Raw genomic sequence first — 26,242 nt, 5'->3', positions numbered from 1 at the left:
AAGGACAGTGGCCCTCCAGGACAGAGTTTGGATCATACACTGATGTGGTCTGCATAGCACTGTCAGTCGAACACACCTTGTGACTAAACAGATTGAGTTGCTGCCTTGTGATTGGCTGATTAGATATTTATGTTAATGAGCAGTTCGACAAGTGTACTTTATAAAGTGGTCATTGTAGTGTTCAGTAAGCATGAGTATTTTCAGAGTACTTGTAAGATTTAGTGATGCACCGGCACGGCCGGTTACTTCCTTTGAACCGGGTTCAATTCGTTCAAAAACCGAACATCACTGATAAGAATAGTCCTGATTAGGTTGTGTAAAGATTCTCGCAAAACCTACCGGCTGGCATTATTGTGAAACTCACTGGGCAGAAATATGACAAGTCCAGTCAGGAAAATTTGGCTGGTGCATGTACTGCTTCAGACAAAACACCATTATTTCAGCTTGAATTCATATTACATAAGGGCTTTTGTAGCGCTACAGTTTCGCTTCAGAACTCAGGAAAGTGTCTGTGTAACTCAGAACAGTGATCACAGCGCGAGTGTGAGCAGTATTTAATGAACACACATGCAGACTGATGAACTCACCCGATGTGATTGGTTCGTAATGAGATTTCCAGCTCCCGCAGGACCTGCGTCGACTCCTGAACTCTCCTCCTGAACTTCTGCAGAAGACAGAACAAAAAAGTTCTTTATTGCAGCCTTTATCTATTATGCCCGCTGTGAATCGGCAATCCCATAAGATCATTACAAATCACACTGTATGAAATGCATCTAATAAACTTGGGTACGGCATGTATGTGTGTCGTAGGCTACGGTGCACGGTAGTATAGAAGAATAAAACATTAGCATGTGTGGTAAACAAATAGAGCAAGATGAATCGCAATTTGGCAATCGCGGTTTTGTGTGTGCTGAAAAAAGGAGTCAAAGAGGAGAATATGGACGTGGTCGTGGATTGGGAAAAGACGCCATTTTGGCTTGCCAATTTCCAAATGGATCTTAAGGTAAGTGGTTTTAGATTTAGCACCATGTTTCAGTGATTAATACACCATTTCATGTTGCATTTTTATTGGCTAGACAATAAAAGATAGATGAAGGTCGTAGCTGCAAACACACTGTGAGATGATGAAATGCTAAATTTATGACCCTTTCAGAAAATTCTCACAGGCTATTTTAGTCGCAATGACCGTTTTTGAAACTCTCCCACTGTAAGACATAAGACCACCGTTTATGAGCCGTTACCACAGAAATCAACACAATTGGTCATCTTTTATCTGGGACAGCCCAAAATCATATAATGTGTACTGGGCATTAGGCACTTGATTATCCTAGACAAACTGATTTAATGAAATGGCGTATGTATGTATTTCCATTTTTTCCGTGCTAACAACACACATAATCGCTTTTCAGTGTGTTTCTCAATGCCGTTGACTTAACGTTACATTACCGTATATATAAATATATGACCTACCCAAACCCTTCCCTAAACCTACCCGTCACTGGGGTTAATAGCATTTATGAGTCTTCCCCTACCATCCTAGGGAAAAAAATATCGCTCCCCAGATTTAGATCTACATTTTGCTTCGTTCCGCTCGGACATTTTTTTTTTTGTTCCGCTCGGACATTTAACGGCGTGTACATACACGCGGAATCACTCGGACATTTAACGGCGTAGACATACATGCAAAAGATGACGGTTTGTTACGGCGTGGACATACAGCTCAAAATGCATATATACAGTACTTGACTTGAAAGTGGCATGTATGTTTACGCAAAGTCATGATGCCATTTTGTCCTAGACAACAACAGGATTAAATGAATATCAAAATAAGAAAAAGTCGCTCAGGTCAACACTGAAAAAAAATGACATTTCCGCGACAGTGGGGCTCGACAGCCTTGGTCAAACGGGTCGGCGCGTATGGTTGGGTTGCGGAGAGTTCAGGTTACGGAGAGTTTGTGAGATAGTGGTTTTCTAACACCGACTCCCGTATAATGGAAATCATTATGAACATCAGCTATGCTAATTATTTCCCATCTGCCTTTGTGCTGTTATCTTGGGACGCTTGTCCCGAGAAAAATGGCGTTCGTCAGGTCCAGTTTTGTATCCAGCCTCTCACGGGGATTTCGGATGCCCCAATGCCTGTGATGAGAGGACCAACGCCTGTGAAGAGACGACTCAACACCTGCGAGATGTTATGCACTGTAAAAAATGATTTTTTGGTTAAGTAAATACTAGTGAAAAAACCTAATGTAATTTACTTGAAAAAGTTAGTTCAGGCAAGAATTTAAAAAACTAAGTAAATTCCATATCAGTACTTATTTCAAGCGAGTATAAATGAAAGTGTAATATCAACTCAATAAAATTAAGTAAAAATTACTCAACTTTTCTGATACTGGGGTTCCCATCATGCACTGGACCTTAAATAATTAATGAGGTTCATTTTTCACTGGTTTCCAGCTGTATTTACACTGTTTTATCATTGATTTTTATTTTCAGTATTAGTAAATTGCCATTTTGTGACATTTCGAGTAAATTTTTTGCTTAAAACGACACATTCAAACACAAAAACGATCCATCAAATGTTACCACCATTGTGTATTGTCTACCAAGTGTTGAGGTGTTTGCATTCACATAAGGCTTAAAGTCTGACATGATGTATATATAAATTACTTAGATGATCTAAGTAAAGCACATACTATAAATGACTAATAAAATTCAAGATAATTGTTTTAGTGAAGTGTAATACAAAGGCAAAGGAAATCGGTATTAATCAACCTTTTACAAGCCGAGTTAAAATTACTTATTTTTTGTAAAGTTTACTTAATTCCACATTCCAAGTAAATTTAACTTAAAGATTTCTAATTAAAGCTACTGATAAATATGTTTAGGTTTTTACTTGGCAAATCTTTGTAAATTTACTAGCATTTTCTGAGTGAGATCGTTTAGAAAGGTTTTTTCAAGTAAATCCTACTCCAAATTTTTTACAGTGTGGCGCCGTTTTATACATAAACAATATTTATATTTAATATTTATATATAAACAATATGAACGTAAGCCAGAGGAGAACTGGCCCCCGACTGAGCCTGGGCTCTCCCAAGGTTTTTTCTCCATCCAATCTGATGGAGTTTTGGTTCCTTGCCACTGTCGCCTTGCTTTTGGCTTGCTCAGTTGGGGTTATTTAGTGTTTAGCAATGTTGTTGATCTGTGTTGTACTACTTTCATGTTATCACTGTGAAGCTGCTTTGATACAATCTGTATTGTGAAAAGCGCTATATAAATAAATGTGACTTGACTTGGTCATGGTAGTTTCTTAATCAGAGTATTGTCTCAATCACCTTAATATCGGAGTGTTGTTGTCTATGTAAATGTACTGAATATCTCAAACTGTGCTCAGATCTGCCAAGATGATTGGATGGTGAAATTTTTTTGGGAATGGAGAGGTTAAAAGAAATAGGAGAGATTGGCAATTGGTGACAACATTTCATTGTTAAGTTATAACATTTTCATTTAAGATAACAAATGAATTTAAGTTAATGCATTTAGCTTTATGCTTAATTGTAAACAGTGCTATGCAACAGATGGGTGTGTGTTATCAAGACAAAGTGTTATGGCAACGTAACAGGTCCAAGTATTGAAATATTATTTTGCTTAATCAAAACAGCATACTTGCAATACATAGTATTAAAATTGGGTGTCTTAGCTCTCCTTTAATCTGTTGCTATCTAAATCCCTTCCTCTTTTTCTCTCATTCCCTCTCTAACACCCTTTGATGCAATAATTTCAGTGTCTGACATCAGTGAATCGGATTGATTATTAATGCCTGGCCTGCCACTCATCGTCATGGCTGCCGTCTTATTAGTGTTGCAAAACTGCAGCATCAGTTTTGAGTTAAGATTTGGCAGCATATCCCGTTCAGCTGGTAAAAACAGCGTGTCCCTCTCATTGGATGGCATTTTCACATGCATTTCACCTGACACGTGATTGGGTTGGCCACAAAGCCATTGTAACCATGGCTACAGAGAACAAAAGTGGGCCCACAGTTTGGACTCAGCCCTATTATGAGACTAAAGGGAGAAAACAACCAAATAAACCCATTACCTTAGGCCTAAACTACTTTGTGATTTACTGTGCTTTCATTCTTTTCGTTTTTTTATGATGCAAACTTGCAAAGATTTGAGTTGGGTGAATCTCTGTTACATTTACCCAGTTATATTATTTCTTGAAGAATCCATTTTTGAATCAACCAAGAATCAATCACAGCACAAATAATTGTTTTTGGGTGTATTTGATGAAATTATTATTATTGTACTGCCCTTATGAGAAGAGGTATTTGGGTTTTGCGTTTCTTGTGTTTTGTCCACTCAGAGTTTCCGTAGCTCAGTTGTTCTCATAACTTTCTCCCTGCAAGTCGATCTCCAGAGTGTTAAAGTTTCTAAACTGTCATTTTGGTCTCTGACGAATATCTGTCTGTAAGTATTTGTTTCTTAGAGTTCTTAGCCTACTTTTGATATCCTATTTAGTAATTTTAGCATTTTTTTGTTTGTAATTTGTAAGGAAATATGTGACGCTAATTGCGTTAGCTTCTCTATGGCATTTTCTATGTAAATTAGCATTGTGCTATTTGTTTGCCATACAATCGTGATTTGAAAGTTTAGTTATTTCTAGACTACATATTTATTTTTGTATTGTATATTCTTCATATTGAGATTGTAATATGCTTTTCTTTGTTTTTGTATGTTACAGTTTTACAGTCCTTTCAGTAAAACACCACAATACAGCAAGAAGCTTCTGGTACTTTATTGGAAACTGTTAGCTATCTGTAAAGCTAGTTCATGCACACTAGTGAAGGCAGAATAATTATGTTCATATTATTTACATATTTGAAGCAATGCAAGACTGACTTGCATTGCCTCTGACAAATTGTCAGTGATATTCTCTCTTTTTTTTAACCTTTCCTCTCCAACAAACCTCATAGAGATTTCATCATCCAATCAATCCCTTGTGGATAAAATCCTAAAAAAAAATTGCATCTAACCAAATATCCTGTTTCAATTGGGAATATGTCAGATTCCAGAAATAAAATGGTTAACAAATGTCATTTTACATTTACTTTTAAAGTTCATTATAAGTTACTTACCATTATACATTTATAAAAAGTTGTGTCAACCACCACAAACTTCACTGGCAAATCCAAAGGCTTACTCTTTGCTATAGGCCTACTATGATTTGGTACACATCAATTCTAATCTTAAAAAAAATAATATTAAAGGAGTAGTTCACAAATGTGCGTCACAGAGCAAGGCAAGCATTTGAGCTTATATAATTTAATTTTTTTTTTTTTTTAAATGTAAAAAGAAACTCTGGAAAAGATTTGTTCATTTTGATGAAAGAGTTCGAACTATTTATTAAATGAGCGATCGTTTCGCTTGATAAGACCCTTATTCATCGCCTGGAATCGTTTAAAGCCCTTTGAACAGTTTGCAGTTTGCACTGAAAGTGTCTTTTAGACCTTGAACCGTTTGATTCCCACTGAAGTGTTTTCATCAAAAACCTTCATTTCTTTTCGACTGAAGAAAGAAAGACATGGACATCTTGGATGACATGGGGGTGAGTAAATTATCAGCAAATGTTTTTTTCAAAAGTGAACTATTCCTTTAAGGATGGATACTATGCAAATTGGGACAGAGAGTGACAAAGAGAAACGGATAGACACAGACACATAAAAACAACAGACATAGTGAGTATAGAGAAAAAAAAATAGGGGAGTGTGTGCTCTGTTGTTCCCAGCGTGGGTGTGTTTGGCACATGTGGAGTGCAGTGTGTTTTCAGAGTGTGTGCAGAGCTCACGTTCCCACCTCGACTTTAAGCATTCCCAGCTGTGGCGAGGGAGAGAGAGAGAAAGAGGGAAAGAGAAGGGGAAAAAGAACGCAGTTCTCCAGAGAGGTCATCCTGGATTGGAATCAATGGCATAGACATTTTTCAGGACCCTCTGGAATGACCCTCTTCCTGCTGCGATCCGATTGGCTGGAAACCTCGTGTGGAATGCACCGTACGTAAAGCTCTCAGCGCACACAAAGTAACAATTGTTCAAGTCTGCAGAAAAGAGCCATGGCCAGAACGTGCAGCCATAACTCTCTCTGTCTCTTTCTCTTTTTCACTTTCATTGTATTCATCATCTACCTTCACTGGGACTTTCTATTTCCCACTGTCTATTTCTTTTTATGTGTGTCTTAAGTCTTTCGTCCTCTTTCATCACATCTTAAAATGATCCCCCATCCCATTTTTTTTTTCTCGGTCTGTACTTTCTCTGAGCTCAGGGATGTCAGCTGCAACACCCATGAGATCAGCTCAAGAACACCTTCAGAGTCCAAACCACATAAAAGACATAAACAATAATATATGACCTTTAATATTTAATCTAGGGCTATCCATCCGTTAACACACAAGATTAATTCAAAATCCTTAATGTGTTAAACATAATTGAAGCGCGTGATTACGTCATTATTCACATAATTTACGTCACGGGTTGGGAGTTTATCACATTGAGCATCTATAATGGCACAAGCACATGTGATCCTGGAAGGCAGATATTTCTATTCTAACCTATTAGCCCAATTTCGCTTCTATGTTTGTGATCAGATCATTTTAAGCCGCCAAGTTTTCCATCTAATGAAGAGTAAGCAAATTCGTTCAAACAATCAGTCCAAAACAGTGCTAATATAAAGAAAACCAGGCTTATTACATCAGAGATGGCAGAGAAAATAGTGATTCACGGCACGTTTTCAGTCAATTATTCATTCCAGTGTCTGTTTAGCTTTAAAACACAAGCTCTGTCATATTCTGTGATTGTTTCTGAAGAGCGCTGTGTGAAATACAGACTGAAAGAACATCAAAACATCCCACCGCTGGCCAGAGGCTACGCTAACTACATCTCTCGGCTGGATAAAGCAAATCTCGCTATTGATGGATGCGGATTGTGAACAAGGTAAAGAAGGTTGCAGTGACATACAGGAGTCGTGCAGTAAGTATGCGTCAGTCTATATATATATATTACATGCAGTCTATATATATATATATATATACAGTATATATTACTTTTGGCATATCCAATAATATGTATTTTTTTGGCATGTCCACTTGGTTCTGGTCAGTAACTTGACATGTCTAAAATTTAAACAAGCTCTATGTTCCAAAGTACACATACTGTAGACTGAATTCTGAAAACTTTTGTACTGTATTATTTTTATGGGTGAATTTATGAATTATTTAAAATTGTATCATTTAATAATAATAATAATAAATCACATTTATATAGCGCCTTTCTGGACACTCAAAGTACTTCACATAGAGGGGGGAATCTCCTCAACCACCACCAATGTGCAGCATCCACCTGGATGATGCGACGGCCATATTGCACCAGAACGCCCACCACACACCAGCTTATTGGTAGAGAGGAGACAGAGTGATGAAGTCAATTGGTATATATTGGTATATATATATATACTGTATATATATACATTACATGCAGTCTATATATATATACAGTATATATATTATTTTTGGCATATCCAATAATATGTATTTTTTTGGCATATCCACTTGGTTCTGGTCAGTAACTTGACATGTCTAAAATTTAAACAAGCTCTACGTTTCAAAGTACACATACTGTAGACTGAATTCTGAAAACTTTTGTACTGTATTATTTTTTTTTATGGGTGAATTTATGAATTATATAAAATTTTATCATTTAATAATAATAATTCATCACATTTATATAGCGCCTTTCTGGACACTCAAAGTGCTTCACATAGAGGGGGGAATCTCCTCAACCACCACCAATGTGCAGCATCCACCTGGATGATGCGACGGCCATATTACGCCAGAACGCCCACCACACACCAGCTTATTGGTGGAGAGGAGACAGAGTGATGAAGCCAATTGCTGGCCTCACTAACACCTCTTTCAGTAGCAACCTGGTTTTCTCAGAAGGTCTCCCATCCAGGTACTAACCAGGCTCAGCCCTGCTTAGCTTCAGTGGGCAACCAGTCTTGGGCTACAGGGTGATATGACTGCTGTTAAGACGTGAAAAAACGAACAGTATTTATATTGTTTTTACCTTTTGTAACCACTGCCACAAAGCGCCCGCGCCCTCAGATCACTTGGACGTGGCTTTGGTTAGACAAGAGGTAAAAAACGACATAAATACTGTTTTCTCACACAAACCGCTCGTTTCGTGTCTTAGGCCATCAATGTGTACAAACATTTCAAATCATGTTTAATTTGGACTTCTCTGTGCATGCTCTTTGAGGTGGTGACCAGGCATAGACCTCCATTATTTGACTGACAGACAAGAACGGTTTGACCTAAATCAAAATTAAAACTACTGCGGAAAAAAAACAACTACATTTCACCCAAAAAAGTAACTAAAACAGGTCTCTTAAGTCATCAGCTAAACTCAAACATTGTTGATTTTGTGTTTGTTGATAAGTAACAAAGAGCATTTTAGAGATCAGAATAAGGTATAAGCAGTGGCCGAAGTGGGCAGGTTGTACCACTGTTCCAGCACTTCTATTTGAATCTGTAAAGTACCCTCACTTGTTCTTGAGTACTGGAACTCTGACCTCCAAGGATACGCCGCCAACAATCCATTTACCGTACATACCACCTGATGTACTGTACATTTTAACACTGGAAAGTCAAAAGTTGCGCTTAAAAATTTGATGAACAAATAACTGGATTTACCAAAATATGAGATTCAAGTTCAAATCTTTATTTGAAGTAACCATTATTTGAATAAATGAAAATGTTCAATTTAGTCTACAAATAAACCAACAAACTGTGGTTGGTCACTTTTACAGTGCATGTTGGTGAACTTCTTGACTAAGTGGCAGTTCTTGGCCAGAATAAACTGCAATCTTGTAAGTCTAGGTTGTGGACTACGACATTTTACTCTAATCTTTAGATGCTCTGGTGTTTAGGCGTATCCTCTTTGCTCCTTATACTTTACTGTCACTGGGCCAAGAGGTTGACATGCAATTTGGACCATCATGCGTTCATACAGTACATCTCTCTGACATCAGAACAGCTCGCTTTCAATAAACCGTTGTTTTGGGGGAAGTTTTGAGTTCTGATTCCTCATAATTGTGACCCGTTGACAATTTCCCTGCACCAGAAATCAGCGGTAAAGCAAGGTGTAACATTTGATCCCTATAACAGGAATCAAGTTTGCCCAAACAAGAAGTAAGTTTTACCCCAGTAGGAAGTAGAATGCCTCCTGTTCCTCTTTGTACTATTGTAGAGTAGCAATAAGGGCAGCACTGTAGCCAAGATAACGGAGTTATCAGGAGCTATTTTGTGTCTGAGGTCATCCATCTCAGCCTTAACACACACACACACACACAGGCCAGTCCACACTGAGGGAATAAAACTAGAACTCACCTTTCTGGTCACGGCCGGGTCAAGATAACTCTGTAACTTGTGGATGTATGTGTGAGGAGGATTCTTCACCTGGAATCGTTCCTGGAAAAGAGAGATAAAAAGATGTGTTCATGGTTTTACTGATTTTCATGTAAAATCTTGTTAGTTTTGTGCTAGTATTGTAGTTGTTTGAGGAATATGGAGTGGTTTTATCCAATCTGTGGGAGTTTAAATCACAGAATGTGAATTACTTTCAATCTTCACATGACCAAAATGTTGACCCAACTAGCTTAAAAAAGTTGTCAGAACAATTTTATGTTGATAACATTGAGGATTAAAGGGATCGGTTTCCCAAAAAATGAAAAATCGGTCATAATTTACTCACCCTTGTGTTTTGTTTTTTCAAAATCACATGACTTTTGCTAAGATATTTTAATGAATCCTGAGAGATTTCCATCCCTCCCATCTGAACTTTCAAGCTTCAAAAGTTCAGAGACATCATAAAAGTATATCCATCTGACTGGACTAGTTTCATCTAACTGCTAATTTTGCAATAAACAAAGTATTACATTTGCATTATTCATATTCATTATTTTACACAAGCACACTCCTTTAATTTCTCAGAGAGAGTCATCTTTCGGACTAAACTACTTTCAACTGGCCAATAGTGTGATATTAAGTCCCCATGTCTGGCCATGTGTCCATAATCTTTGTCAGATGTGTTAAACTCAACATAAGTTAAATGAAAGTCAATAATGTTATATGGATGGCTGATGAACCCAATAGCAGACAGCAACTGATTCTCAAAGGGGTTTAAGGACAAAACAGAAAGAAAAACCCACGATGGTGCAAAATCGGACAGGGTATAACACACAAGACTAAGACGATAAACTAACAACTAAAACAGGAACAAACTTCTCTTGTAGACAAGACTCTCAACAGGTTACTCACAGATAGAAACAAACACAACATATGACCATGTCAAACACAGAGTATGATAAAGTCAAACAATGAACCGACACAGGACAGCAAACACAAGGGGATTAAATAGGGAACACTAATGACGAGGACAGGTGACACTGACTAGACAATAATGACAAGACGAGGATAACAAGAGGGCGGGGTTATGTAACGAGACAACAAGCACATGGCCCACACAGGCCATGCGCTTGTACACAAAACATGGGTCTGTCATGATCCTGCCACACAAATCTAAGACATGATGGCAGAATCATGACAGAACCCCCACCTTAAGGAGCGGCTTCCAGACGCTCCTCAAAGAGACATCAAACATGGGACAAGACCGACTGGGACAAAGACAAGAACCAACAATACATAACAAATAATAATAAGGGCATACAAGAATAAACAATGAAAGAATTGGGGTGAAACATCAAAAACATCATACAGGGCAGAGGGGGTGGAGGAAACACAATGTCTTTGCGTGACAGTCCAGGGTGGGTGGGCGGGACAGGGGTCCTGGGACCACGGGGAGTGGACCACGATCGGGCTTGGGAGGAGTGGTGTGGGACAAGGGAAAAACAGTCCAGGGTTGAGCCATGACAGGGGAAAACAAACGGAAGTCCAGGAACAGTGGGGACAGGGACAAATGGGGAAACAGACCGGGAATTAGAGGAGCCAGGGGAGACCGGGAAAACAGATGGGGATGCAGTCTTAGTGGCAGCAGCAGACTCCAACATAGAGGACTCCAAGGACACAGAGGATGAGGTACCGGGACTTCTGACGGGGGACAAGGCAGGCAAAGGTGCGGGACACAAGACAAGGGGTGAAACAGTCGATTGTGGAGCTTTGGCAGCTGGCCTGGGATCAGCATTTAAGTTAGCTGGCTTAGGACCAGCGCTCACTGCAGTTGGACTGCGATCACGACTCTCACTAGATGACTTGAGAACGGTGCTCTGTGCAACAGGCTTGGGATCAGTGAAGACAGCAGCTGGCTTGAGATCAGTGCTCTGTGTAGCAGACTTGGGATCAGCGAAGACTGCAGCTGGCTTGGGATCGGTGCTCTGTATAGCAGACTTGGGATCAGCGCTCACAGTTTCTGGACTTAGATTGGCGCTAACTGGAGAATTAGAAACAGGGACTGGGGACAAGACAGGACTGACTGGGACATCAAGAATGCTGGTCAGACGGGATAAATACTCAGACAGGGTTCTGGCAGCGATGATGACTGGCATCTCCTGAAGAGCTGAAACGGACTGTACCACAGCCTTTGCAGCGGAATCGGCTGCTGCTCTCTCTTCTGCAGACACGACAGAAGACTCAGAGACGACATTCAAAGTACAAGTCTCTGGAATGGATCTCCCCAACGCCGACTGGGAAAAGGCGCTTTCTTCAGCAGGTTGTAGAACGGTGTCTCCTGTTGCAACAACCAGAGCCACGCTTACAGCAGCGGGGCAGGGAACAGCGCTTCCAACTTCAGCGGCGGGTTGGAGAGCCATCACGGGCTTAGGAGGGGGTAGAGACGGAGAAGCAGAAGGTCCTCTCCTCCTCTTCTTCCTCCTGGGTCGCGGGGCAGAGTAGGTATAGCCAGACTAGTGACCGGAGAGGGAGGTGAAATAGGAACTGTTACCGGAACAGGTGAACTCACTGCAGGCGAGGAGGATTCCGGGCAGGAAGACTCTGATGCTGACTCCCATGACGGGTGCCTTCCACGCTTACCATGAAGACTGATGGACGTGGAAGGTGTCACAGGAGTCGCGGCAAGACTGGGTTGGTCCCCAAGTGTAGCAACGGCTAATAGACGACCCTCAGGGATCACAGGAAATGTAGCGGAAGATGAAGACCTTGTAGCACCCTGCAGCTCCCTCCGTGACAGACTGTCCACCATATTGTGGAACGGGCGGCTGACCAGTCTCTCACGTTCAGCTCCTCTTCTCCACGACCTGGGTGTACTTCCTCAGGGTCAACCCTCCCTGAGGAGGGAAAGGAAGCTTGCCTTCCAGGCTGTCGGCGATGGCCGAGTGCCACCATCGTTCGGGGTCTGAAGACTGCAGAGTAGGGTAATCAGGCGCGCTGTCTGCTGGGTTACTTGGGGGTCGGTTCATTCTGTTATATGGATGGCTGATGAACCCAATAGCAGACAGCAACTGATTCTCAAAGGGGTTTATTTAAGGACAAAACAGAAAGCAAAACCCATGATGGGGCAAAACAGGACAGGGTATAACACACAAGACTAAGACTATAAACTAACAACTAAAACAGGAACAAACTTCTCTTGTAGACAAGACTCTCAACAGGTTACTCACAGATAGAAACAAACACAAAGTGTGACCATGTCAACCACAGAGTATGATAAAGTCAACCAATGAACCGACACAGGACAGCAAACACAAGGGCATTAAATAGGGAACACTAATGACGAGGACAGGTGACACTGACTAGGCAATAATGACAAGACGAGGATAACAAGAGGGCGGGGTTATGTAATGAGACAACACAAGCACATGGCCCACACAGGCCATGCGCTTGTACACAAAACATGAATCTGTCATGATCCTGCCACAAGACCAGGGGCTCGTTCTTCGTACGTCGCTAACTCAGTTAGCTGGATTTGATTGTTGGCGATTTGCCATGATCTTGGATCGTTTGGTTCTTCGACGCTCAGCCTGGACTTGCTGTCATAGCAACAGGTCCGTCAGCTTGAACCTGCTCGCGAGCAGGCTTATTTCATGTAAACAGGATTAGATCGCAGCTGATACGGGAAGTCCTTCAGCGCAGCGCGATAGTGTAGCTTAATTTCTGAGATTTATTTTTGTTTTCTCGTGAAACGATCGTCGTGAGGATGTCGTTTTACATTATTATTTTGTTGGAAATGCACATTAATGTTCGATTCGATATCGGGCTTCAACAACAGCACAAAATGTTTGCATTGCCCTAAAATTATTTGCGAGTGGCTTCCTTTACACTATTGGAGATGCGGAGAACTTGATAAGCTTTCTGTCGTGCCATTCACAAAGTAGTGCTCTTAGTTTTTTTTTTTTTTTTGCCAACTTAGGGTATATTATAATTTTTAATGAAGATAATGCAATCATGATGACCATGCCGATGACTTACAGTCCCTCAGGTTTAACTTACGTGATTGGTGCCATACACTATAGACTACACACATGTTCCCATCAAGGCCTCAATGAAGGGATTTTGTGAGCAGAAAGGGGGCTTATACAGTGCAGCCAAATTACTATTACAAATTTTAATATTCCAGATTTGGAATATTATATCACTTTTTTTAAAAGGCATTTGACTGAGTAAAATCTTTTAGATGGTGCGACCATGTTCTATATCACAAATCAGTGTGAAAGCAAAATGGCCAGGATCTGTGCATGACTCAAGAATTTTAAGAGATTCACATTTATGAACATTATTTGAACATGGGAAGGAAAATTATAAATATCAAACTCACGGTATTACATACACTTATGCTGAGAACTGCATTTTTCCATTAAACAGGTGATTACAACAGGATCCTACATGGAGACAGGTGTTTTATGACCCCATTCCCTGACCCAAACCCCAGACCAGTTACAATGCAGCTCTAGGACAAGGGCACACAATGACATGAGCTTTGGCCAACGAAAGGGAAGATTTCAATGTCTGAAAACCCTGAGGGTTGCACCTGACAGGGCCTGTGACATTGCATGTGCCATATTACACAACACTGCCAACATCAGAAAAAGGAAAAAAAAAATGTTTAATTAAGCCTAAAATAAAAGACAAGACAAATTTGCAAAACTCTTGCTTAGAGTTTTATTTCAATAGTTCTTTGTAAAGAAAAGCCAGTTATTCAGTCATCTTTTAAAAGATATTATGCAAGGTCAGCAATAGTACTCTGTGTGATTTTACTCTGAAGTTTATTTTGAAGCAACTCTTTTTCTAGTGTAAGTTCTGTTTCTCCCCCTGATTTTTGTTTTTTCAAAATACTCTATTTTCTGTTGAAGACTCATATAGGGAACAAATGCAACAAATAAAAAGCAAAAGTTGTCTACACTGCCCACCCCTGTATCACTGCTGTGTGCAGACTCTTCTGTAGGCCTTTCTGTATGTGGACTCCTGTCAGAAATAATAGGCACAGGCACAAGTAGAAATCAATTAAAGCCATCAATTAAATTAAAGTACTTCCTCCAAAGGACAGTCATCTGAGAAGTTTTCTTCACTCTCCAGTGCAATGTGATTGATAACTCATGGCAAAATATTTTTTACTTTAACATAAGTTTATCAGTTTTTACTTTCACAAGACAAAGCAATTTATCATTACTCGAGATTTAACAGTTGAAATGACTAAACCAGCCAATTTGGATTATAGGTCTACTTCATTTAATGCAGCAACAAATTATTTCACAGTGTACAAAGATAATTTAAATCTCATTTCCCAGTGATGAAGGTGTTGCTGCTACTGGTCCCTGATGTGGGTCTGGAAGAGCTGAACCCAGGGATGCCCTTCACGACAGGCCAATTCACATTCAACCCAAGGGTCAGCTCTTCTGCCAGGGTCAGGAGCATCATTATTATTTTTTTTTTCTCAGCATTTTTCCTGTTTGCTTTTATAAACAGACAATGATTTATTTAACAGTGCCTTTTTAAAAGAGACTAGTAAGCCTATAAGGCCTAAAATTACCATTAAGTAGAATATTTTTGTACTTCACTTTCACCATGTTTATTATTATAGTGTGGTAATTATGAAATTATGAAAATAAAAATAAAACAATAATAAGTTATTAAAACATCTAGCATGGCCACCACAAACGCATTTAATTTGTCTTCTAGTTTTGCCAGCACTCTCTCCTGGCTTTTGCACACTTTGAGGTGTTCCCTGGCGTTTTAATTAAAGACTGAAATTCGGCATAACCTTGCATTAAAAGCGCGTGCTCTGCTTGGGAGAAAAACTGGGCGTGTTCTTTGGCCATGCTGAACAGCCAATAGCAGCGCTGCTGATCACTGGTTCTGCTATCGATACATGTCCCCTTTTAAACCAACGCGAGAACGCGCAGTTATCTCCGATAACTCAATCCAGCGATACTAATCATAAACAACAGGTGTGTTCGAAGAACCCAATTAGCCGGATCATGATTAGCACGATGATATCATCTTAGATGTCTCATTTGATCTCAGATGTTTTAAGCAACGTACGAAGAACGAGCCCCAGGAAAAATCTAAGACATGATGGCAGAATCATGACAAATAATGTTAGTTGAAGATAGATCCAAAATTAAATAATCTGATGCATTTTTTTATGCATTTATTTAGAAGAATGTCCATAACAAAACAGTTAATGGACCTACAGTAATTGATTCCAGAGTAGGAAATAACAAAATACTATGGAAGTCACTGGGATCCATCAACTGTTTGGTTACGGACATTCTTCTAAATATCTTCTTTTGTGTTCAGCAGAAGAAAGAAGTTCATACAGGTTTGAAACAACTTCTGAACTATTCCTTTAATAATGAACTCAAACACAGAAAAGAACAACCATCGAAACACAACAATAACAGAAACCCAAACTGAACCAAACACAGGGCTTAAATCCACAGGGACTAGTCAAGGAAACGAAACACAACACGACTAACGAGTTAACTGAGGAACAGGTGACAGTAATGAATCAATGAGACTCACTGGAAAACTGGATCAAATTATCACGCAAACATGAACTCAACAATGACAACTAATTGACAACTAATACAAAACTCAGACATGAACAGAAAAACACAAAACGTGACAAACATTCTACTGCCATATAAGTAACTTTGTGAATACATGTCAACTTATTCTACAAACCTGAACCCTAACACCCCTAAGATTACAGTCTACTAAAACTCTAATAAGAGTCAGCTGAAATACAGTTGTAAATTAATGAGATTTATTTGCAAAGTTACTAATAGATAAATAACATATAAAGATAACACATTATAGACTTCTATGATTCAATGTTAGGCTGCGTAGTTTAGATCAGCCGGGACTGGGAACACTTCCCATAAATCCTGATGTACTTGGTACATCATATGAAGGATGGCGTCTACTCTAATATTAGCCTCTCTGTTTATCCCAAGGTTTACCACAGTCCGCCGGATCCAGGCTGTATCCAGATCTGATGAAGGACAAGTGTCTGAACATGACAACAACGCAGTCCTGAAAGTGTTAACTAGACTCTTCCCTGTGAAAGCCACCCTCTCTTTACCTCTGTACAAATACAACATTGTTGCAATAATTCCAGGTCGCGTGGCTATGCAGACGCGACAAAAATGTATGTAATATACATTTTAAGGCCAGACAAGTAGTTTGTTGAGGGTTGATTTGTGAATAAGGACTACACGCCTGCACAATTAAAATGCACATACATATCGACTGAACACGTGATGCACATGTGCACGCAGTCTGCATTTTCAAGTGTTTGCGTTTTTGAGGTTCGCGCAGAGAAAAGGGATAATCATTTGCCCCTTCAAACCTATTTCAGGGAGTGCGTTCTTGAGACACTAGCCACTGTTTTGTGCGGATGGGCGGCCGAAGCGTTTAAGTATTTATTTATTTTTTTTTGTTAGAACTGTGTTGTGTAAGTGGTCCCTATTTAATAACTAATGATCTTTGCGAATCAAGACTATCTTTAGCTGTACAATAACTTTATCCTAGAGCTGTGGTAAACCCTAAACAATCTGTTAAGGTAATTTCTATTATCACTGTAAGCTACTTTAAAACAATCCATACTGTTAAACTTGACTTGACTCATTTGGATGTTGTCCTTGGCAACAGCCAATCAACAGCAGTGCATAACAGGAAAGAGGAAGAGACCTAGTTCTGCTCAAAACAACACAATGCCCTTACACACACACACACACACACACACACATAAACAACAAATCTGCCACAGACATTTAATATGTGGCCAGTCTGTGATGTGTGTATGGTTCAGGTATACTCTACGTTATGGGGAAATATTCAAAATCATTGTACTTGTGGCGATTTTTTTTGGTCCCCACAAGGAAAACAGCTTAATAAGCTGTTTTCCTTGTGGGGACCAACAAAAAAAATCAGTTTTACATGTCATTTACATGTACATGACATGTCATGTCACATGCACATGTCATTTACATTTCATGTGATCTCAACATGGCAGTGTCCAATGATAGATTATCAGTGGGTTCACATGATGGCCTGTAAGAGTTCACAACCTTTGTCAATATCACTGGTTGGATGGGATGGACACAGTTTAGGATGAGTATTAACAATGAGTCTATAAAAAAGCAACAACAACAGCAGCTAGACAAGTTGTGCTGTCTTCATGAGGACAAGATAAAGACCATATGTTATGTCTGCAGGGACACAAGGTCAACTAATGGACAAACAATGACTCACTGCAGAATAGATTGCCCACACTTGTCTCACTGAAATGCATGGTAAAATCTAAAATACATGACTGGGACCCATGGAATTGTTTCCATGGCAAACAATCTCACCAGAGTGTGGCACCGAGTGTGGTATTCTGTCATAATTTACTCATGTTCTTCCAAATCTGTATATACGTTTATTTTTCCTTCTGTGAGTACAAAAGAAGATATTTTGAAAACAAAAATCTGATGTTTTAGACCCCAATTACTATTATTAGATTGACTGGGAGAATGGAGGATGTAAGAGAAAGAATGTACTGTCTTACCTGATCACAAATGAGTTCCCATTTCTTCTCATTGTCGTACTGCCGTAGTAATCTTGCTTTGTCTGGAGGCAAGTTCATTGAGTTCTGCATAAAGACACAAAGAGGAACTAAAGTTAGTTGATGTTCAGTAACTTCCACTGCTATCAGACAGACAAGACTGTTTATATATTTTTTCCAGGACAAAAAAATACTGATTAAGAATGTAAATGTAAATGTAAATGTAAAAAGAAGACATGATTTTTAGCAATGCACATCTAACAGACACCACACCTAAAAAGCAAAGACTGCTTTTCACGCAATGCGGTTTTAAAAATGGGCTGAAGTTAAAGAATATGTTTATCTGACCCAAACAAACAAATTCACCCCATTCATAACAAACTCACTTCATGGCTCTGTGTCAAATGACTGTGTGTAAAATGTGCTGGTTCAGCAGAAGAGGAGACACATGGCTATATGTCTGCGCCAGCATCTTCCTCTACAGACAGCGAGAGATACTCAAATGGAAAAAAAAACAGTGCCAATACTGCAGAAAGAAAAAGTGAACAGTGGCTGGATTCATTCAAATCATCTTGAGAAAAAATAATACTCACAGAATAAAATGAAGTGAATGAAACATAAAAAAAAAATGTGTTCTACAACAAATTCAGTACTGGCTAATCTTAATGATAAACTATATATATATATATATATATATATATATATATATATATATATATATATATATATACATATCAGAGAATATTACTTGCCTTACCTGATTAAAACAATGAAAAAAAATAAAAAAAATAATGAAATAAAAAAAATAACTAGGGAATCACTAAAATGATAGATTTATTTTGCTTTTTATGATACACTCAAAATCATCCACAAGCAATAATTTAAATTTAATGATATTCAGAACAGATCAAGAATTAAAAAAAAAAACTATAAACTATTAATCACCAAATAATTTAAAGTGAAAGTGCACTGTGTTGGGCTCACATTACCATCTCATTCGAATCGAACTGTTTTAACATTTGCGATGTATTTGGATGCTAAACGTTTCTTTATTATTGGCTTTGTACTTCACTCACGTCACGTTCCAATATCGACAGAAAAAAACATCCACATTCAGACAAAATAGACGACTTCCTGTTGGGCTGTCTTAAAACTTAGAGCACGAAAGTTGTTTGGCCCGATGAGGTGTATATGTGTACCAAGTTTCATATTATTACATGCAATTGTGTTTGATTTATGGACCAAATATTCCAAATATATTTAATTAATAAACTAATTATATAAAACTATTGTCTATGCACTACAATTAAATAGGTTAAATGCCTTTACTTTATTAATAAAACCTATTTAAAAATACAAGGCTTAAGACATTTATTTTCTTTTTTAATGCAGGCCAAACCACACAGCAGTGAAATGAAATCTAGCCACCCTCCCCCTAAACACACGCACACACACAAGCACACAGACAGTCACAGACACCGAATTATATGGCAAGCAATTTTAACATTTAACAGCTAGACTGGATATGTGTTGTAGATATCTGTAATCCAGTTTTGCCTAGTCAAAAAGAACATTACAGATATCCGAAACTACATTCTTTCTATCCATTATTGTCCTTTCGGATATCCACAAAGACATTCTTCCTAGGAAAAATGACATCACTTTGCCATTCATTTGTATGGGGTTTATCATTACAGATATCTACAATTCAGTTGGAAATATCCACTATGTGAATAATGCAACTGTAATTCCAGTTTGAGATATTTACAATTTGATTCTGACTAGTCATATCTCCAATTCAAGACATCTTTAATTAACCTCAATTCAAGATATCTATATGTTCCTTTTCAGAAATACTAAATTAAGTTTTGACTAGGTGAAATGACGTTGTAGAGATCTGTAACTGGAATTATGACTAGTAAATATGGCGTTGTAGATATACTAGTGAATTATGCCTAGTCAAAACTGAATTACAGATATGTCTATCTGTCGTTTTGACTAGTCACAATTACGTTAGAGATATCTTAAATGATAATACAAACTATCCAAAATGTAATTACGACTAGTCAGAAAGTCGTTGTTGATATCTACAATGTTAATTCCGGATAGTCAAACTTAGCTTTTAAATGTTAAAAGGGACTGCCATACAGAGACGTAGGCTCAGAGAGAGGCTCACAATATTCAATCCAAAATATCTGAATTTCTTTTGGTCAGAACTAATAATTGTAAATTAGAAAGTTGTCTGGCTCGAGGAGAACAATATACATACCGATTTTGTAACTGTAGATAAAACTAATCCCCCCACTTTTGACAAAAGGTGGCGCTACTGAGCCCTCACCACGTCCATTTCTGAAACTTTGCACATGTCTACTGGCTAAGAAATGTAATGTGTCTGTCGAGTTTTATGGAATTTCAAGCATGCTAAAAGTCTCAAAAGCATCAAACAAGAATATTAAAGTTTGATGCATTGCCACGGCAACAGTATCTAAGATATCAATAATCTTTTCACAGGTCTATATCTGCCGTGTGTTTACATTATACACATAAAGTTTGAAGCAAATCGGGTAAAAATAAGAGGGTTATTTCAAAGCATTTTAAAAGTGACACACTTCCTGCTGCCAGTTGGTGGCGCTATAAATTTGACTCACAATAATCACATCCATGTGACCAGCCTCTTACAATAAACGCACTGCTTAAGTTTCACCTAGATTAGTTAATGTATAAAGAAGTTATAACACACTTCCTGTTTCTCTTTTCACGGCATAATTTCGTTTCCTCGCCACAGCCAAACCGTTCGAGATATCAAAAATCCCCTTGGACATTTTCATCCTCAATGTCTTGACTTCATGCTGACCGAGTTTCGTGCCGTGTGTTTGAATTCTCTAGGAGGAGTATTTCAAATTCCATTGCATGCGTTTTCCAAACAACCCGACTTCCTGTTGGGCTGGGGTAAAAAGTAAGAGTGTGAAGCATATATGAACCAATGAGTTCTATATGTGTACCAAGTTTCATATTATTACACACAAAGGTGTTTGATTTATGGACCAAGTTTTCGGAACCCATTGCAGCGGGAGCTGTCGAGCCCCCCTGCCACGCCTGGGTACCAGCTTCAGCCCGGCCCTGATGGCCACAGGTTCTGACCCATGTGCAAAGTTTCAAGAGTTTTCGAGCATGTTAAGGCCCCCAAAAGTGCCCGAATAGTGGATAGAAAATTTTTTAAAAAAAGGTTTCCTAAGGAAAACAATAGGGTCTTCGCCCTTTCAGGGCTTGGGCCCTAACTAGCATTGCTGATTCAACAACGCCAATGAGGTGAGCAGTTCACTCAATGTTCAAGTTGGCATGAAATGAAAGGTCACCGTATTTTATCACATCTAAATGCATGTTAGTGATCTTAATATGAACAACATATGCAGTAGTGGGCGGCAGTGGCTCAGTGGTTCATGTGGGTTGTCTACGGACCGAAAGGTTGGTGGTTCAATCCTCGGTTCCACCAGACCAAGTGTCGAGGTGTCCATGAGCAAAACACCTAACCCCAGCTGCTCCCGACGAGCTGGCTGGCGCCTTGCATGGCTGACACCGCCGTCGGTGTATGAATGAGTGTGTGAATGGGTGTAAAGCGCAAATGTTAAGCGCTTTGGTGGCCATTAGGTCTATGAAGGCGCTATATAAATGCAGTCCATTTAACATTTACCATTTAGTTCTTCAATCATTTTAATCCGCTTAACCCCGCCTCTGCAAGCTCAAGTTCGTCTGTCTCCATTTTTGAGTGCAATACCCACATCTCAAAAAACACAGTCAACAACTGATAGATAGAACCAAATCCCTGTTCTGCATTTACTCTTTTTTGGTAATTCGGAATCGTTACACTTCGTATAGCTCCAGAAAAAAGGCCTTTTAAAAAGTGGATGCGGTGCCTATAATCACATCCAAGATCATCCAAAATAATTTTCACTACAACAGTTTTACTAATTAGCTGTTAGCTTTGTACTTTTCAGTAGCAAATAACTTTGTGCTGGACTGCATTCCCTGTGTGGAGATGTTTTACTCTTAAACATACGGACCATCTGCACATGTGTGTGCTCAGACTCCAAACATGTGCTGAGATCAGACCTCCACCTCTTACACAAGCGCTGTCGTTTACGTCTGCCCTACTTTCACACATCTGCTGCATGGAACTCCCCCAAAAAACTGCAGTCACCAGATCCCCATCCGTACCCCACCCTTCAGAGTGAACTGTACACCACCCACCCGAACACAAACAGATGATTCCCCCTCCAGCTGTGTGCTGATGGGAAAACTTATCCAGCACTGTTAAATTGCATCTTAATTTGGAAAAACCTATGGTACAGGAGCCACACTATTTATCTGTGAGTATAGTCGTGTGCTGCTCTTGTTGTTTTTCTCTGTAGATTCCCAAAGCAGTGCTACTCTCGCAGGAAGCCACTTTAAAGCGGACGGCTATGTTGTGTTTTCCAGCCTCAACACAGCAGTTCTTGGTCAAAGGGAAACCCAACACTTAAAATGTGATCTATAGACACAAAGGCAATCCGTCATAATGACTTTGAACATTTTTCTCAACAGAACTTCTTTAACTCTATCCCCACCAATGGTCAAAATTCCTTATGACACAATGCTTCCCCGCCTTTGACGTAATTTTCAGGGAGTTTTCACTGTTATACTATAGGGGGCACTATTACGCATCTTCTGAACAACGTTCACACAAATTCAATGACGTTAAAGGGAATACTTCAGTATTTAGCATTATGCTTTGTATTAGTAGAAAACCTGTAGTATTTTCAAATTACCATGCTTTCCACCCTCATATCCCCCTGAGATGAGAGATTTGTGTATTTTTTGCATGAAAAATATCCTCCAATGACGCAAAAATCGTCATTTTGCGCCATCGGAGGATTTTTTGGCTAGAGACTAAAGACTACAGTCAGTAGTAGGGTCTGTCCCGCATGTTCTTAACCCGCCCATAGAGGGTGGGATCTCACTCACAGAATGAACACATAGTGTCGGCCATCTTTTATTGGAAGCTAAGCTAGCAGGCTCTTGTTCTGTGGAGAAAGCTGAGTACTAGGGGTTACGAGCCTCTTTTTCCCGGACATGTCCGGCTGTCGATGTCCGGGATATAGCTTTTGCTTTCTGCAGTCGCCATTCATTGTTTACATGCACACCTTTTGTTTAAATCTTACTGAATTCATTCCGATTGGTGAATCTGAATGTATTGTTTACAAGAATGCTAAACAAGTGATCGGTTGATGTGCGTTTTTACATTGCTAAGAAAATTCCCGGTCCCCCATGAGAGATACGAGACCGGTGCGTCTCACAGGTGTCTCCCACGGCCCTCACTCGTCCTGCTCGCCACAGTAAACATAATAAATGGCGACTGTAGAACGCAAAAGCTGAATCCCGGACATTTCGGGCGACCTCGAAACACATTTTCCGGGCAGACTGGCCCATTTTAAATACACATTCATCTTTCCAGAGGTGAAGTATTCCTTTAAGGCTGTAATTTGATTGATTACCAAGGCACACATGATCAAAGTTAGCCATTATTATGCTTTCTCCAATGGTAGAGCGAGGAAAGAGTACAGAATCTCCAAATCAAAACACAGGCGAAGAAGAAGCAGAAACAACAAGGAAGATATAGAGGCATTGCTTATGCACATGTAAAATAAAGCAATCCTAAAACGATAAATTGCCTAACACAAACAAACAAAACTGCATAACGTTACTGAATACAAATGTCACGCCAGGACAAGCACTGTGAAGATTTGGGGGTGTTGATGGAAGCTATCTATTCCTTCTATGTTTTGATCAGGGTTCTGAATCCGATCATTGACAAAAACAAGATTTTCTCAGTTTTTTGTTAAAAATGTTACTTTTACTTATAAAAGTAAAAGTAAAATATTACTTATAAGTAATATTTATTACGTATAAGTATACTTATTACTTATTATAAGTATAAAAAATATTACTTATAAGTAACTTAATGTTACTTATGAAACTTACCTTATGAATGTGTAAAGCTACAATAAATTGTAGATCTTTTTTTCAGAGCAGAGGGGCTCTTCTCTTTCTTTTGATATATTGCATGTTGAGATATTCATACAGCAAAGTTTTTTTTTTTTTTTTTCAAACAATCAAATGCTGGTGGTGGCTGGCAACTTTATAAGAAACTCTGGTGGGGAAAGAGCAAATATGAAGACATTCTCTGTTCTAGAATGTAAATTAAATTACTTGTCAGCTCCAATGTAAGGCAACATCCTAACTGAAATAGAACCTCACAAGTGACTGATTTGAAACACTCTTGTGCACCAATTTCAAGCTTATGTTGACTGCCTTCTATACTAGTACTTAAAACAAGTTTAGTTTAAACTTGAAAACCAATTGCACAAGTCTCCCTAGCTCTAAACTGAAGATTAGTTCCATGTTTAGAACAGTATTTAGCAAGGTTGCAGTATCAAAATATAACGTTAATTAAATTGAATTAATACAGTAACCTTACTATTAAATGTTTAACATTAGTATAAATTCTAGAGTATATTAACTAAAATGCATATATAAAACATTATATTTCAAATTAACATCTGGTTATGCTTTTTTTCGGTGGTAAATAATGGAGCAAATACCAGTAAAAAAAACATGTTTCAATTAAATACTCTCCTCCCATAAATGTTGTGTCTGAAAGGGAAACACCTACAAATGCATATGTAAAAATGTCAGCTGCAAAAATAACCCCGTCCACACCTTTTCAGTGCTAATTTTTCACAGCGTGTCTTCAGTAAATCCTGAGAGTAGTGTTTTACCACTAAAAGAGGGTTTGTGCTATCACAAGCTGTTAGTAAATTTGGCCCCAAGTCTGAACCAAGCAAAAAGCAAACGCTTTTCTGATAACACAGTGGATGGAAACAGTTTCTAAGGGAGATTTGGTATTTTACATATATACTTTTAAGATTTGCAGTTGCAGTTAAGATGTGCAATCAAGCTCACTTATTTCTCACAAGGGGATACATGCAATACTACTTTAGAAAATGTAAAGAAGTTGACACTGCCATAAAAGAGATCAAATCAAATCAAAGTTTCTTTATAGAGCACCTTTTTACAACAACAGGTGTTTACCAAAGTGCTGTACCAAACAACAAACGCAAAACAAAAAAAGATTAAGTCTGTATTTTTGACTCCATTCGGAAACATATCATCATTCTATATTTAAACGGAAGAGATCTTCCCCTTATCTCCACCTGAACAGCAAAACAAAGTTTCTGGTTCTGTGCGTATGGACTTGTTGATGAAATTTGTGTAATTTGATATTGCCATAACAACAGAGAAACCTAAATCTAATCTTCAAGACCAGATGTCTGACAAATGAAATAACAGACCGATATTAGATGGGCAAAGCCACATGCTGAACAAATACATATGATCAGTCAAGCCAGTTCATGCCAAGTTCAAGTTTTAGCTACAAAACAACAAGCCCAACCCACACAGGAGTAACACCTATATCTATCTTTACTGCTTTAGAGACACAATGTAAGATTCTCTGGGATTCTTAGTCCAGACAGGCAAGATTATTTGTTATATTGGATACGGTTAATTATATTTCCAAATGTAGAAGCCTCTAAGGTCTGCAGTTGGATAATTAGAGAAGTAGAGCCAGGCAGAGATAGTCTCAGACAAACCGCCCACAGTCTGCTCACTGACCTTCAGATGCATATTACACACTAAGACAAGGGCTAAAACCACTGTTTACTGTTGTGTGTACAATCATTTGGATTAACTGGTGCACCATTACTAGCAGAATTAGAACTACTAATTTTGATCATCTGATTATCATTGATTATTTGCCACTAAACATCACATGAAAATAAGATTGGTTATTATAGACAGTCTTGACCAGAAAAAGTCACACAAGGTGGACCAGACTTTATCTGGTTATATGAGTGCTGGATAAAATTGTATGTATGCAATTGCACACCAAAGAATATGGCTCTAAGATGGAAAATCCACTTATTTCGAGAAAGAAGTTTCCAGGAACAACTGCTTGTTTAGGACACTGAAGTCTTCTTCTATGGTCAGTTTGACCCTGACAGCGGAGTTCGGGCAGTACTTTGATCACCTGTGTTTGAATGGCTCCTCTGGGTTGATCTTAAACATCCTGAC

General features: G+C 38.8%; 1 protein-coding gene across 4 annotated transcripts in view; it reads right to left on the bottom strand.

The window, feature by feature from the left end:
• Nucleotides 1-26,242, bottom strand: part of fmnl2a (formin like 2a) — a 146,480-nt gene that overhangs the window by 71,727 nt on the left and 48,511 nt on the right. For all 4 annotated transcript variants that reach the window (XM_089133020.1, XM_089133019.1, XM_089133021.1 and 1 more), the window contains exons 2-4: nucleotides 18,077-18,160; nucleotides 9,439-9,519; nucleotides 588-664 (exon numbers count right to left, since the gene is read on the bottom strand). In XM_089133020.1, coding sequence (XP_088989146.1) covers nucleotides 588-664; nucleotides 9,439-9,519; nucleotides 18,077-18,160 — 242 coding nt within the window. The remainder of the gene's footprint in view (nucleotides 1-587; nucleotides 665-9,438; nucleotides 9,520-18,076; nucleotides 18,161-26,242) is intronic.

This window comes from Pimephales promelas, chromosome 7 (assembly GCF_988280905.1).
Source record: "Pimephales promelas chromosome 7, fPimPro1.hap1.1, whole genome shotgun sequence".
Taxonomy (NCBI): Eukaryota; Metazoa; Chordata; class Actinopteri; order Cypriniformes; family Leuciscidae; genus Pimephales; species Pimephales promelas.
The sequence above is the reverse complement of the archived record's forward strand: the minus strand, read 5'-3'. Positions and strand labels throughout refer to the sequence as shown.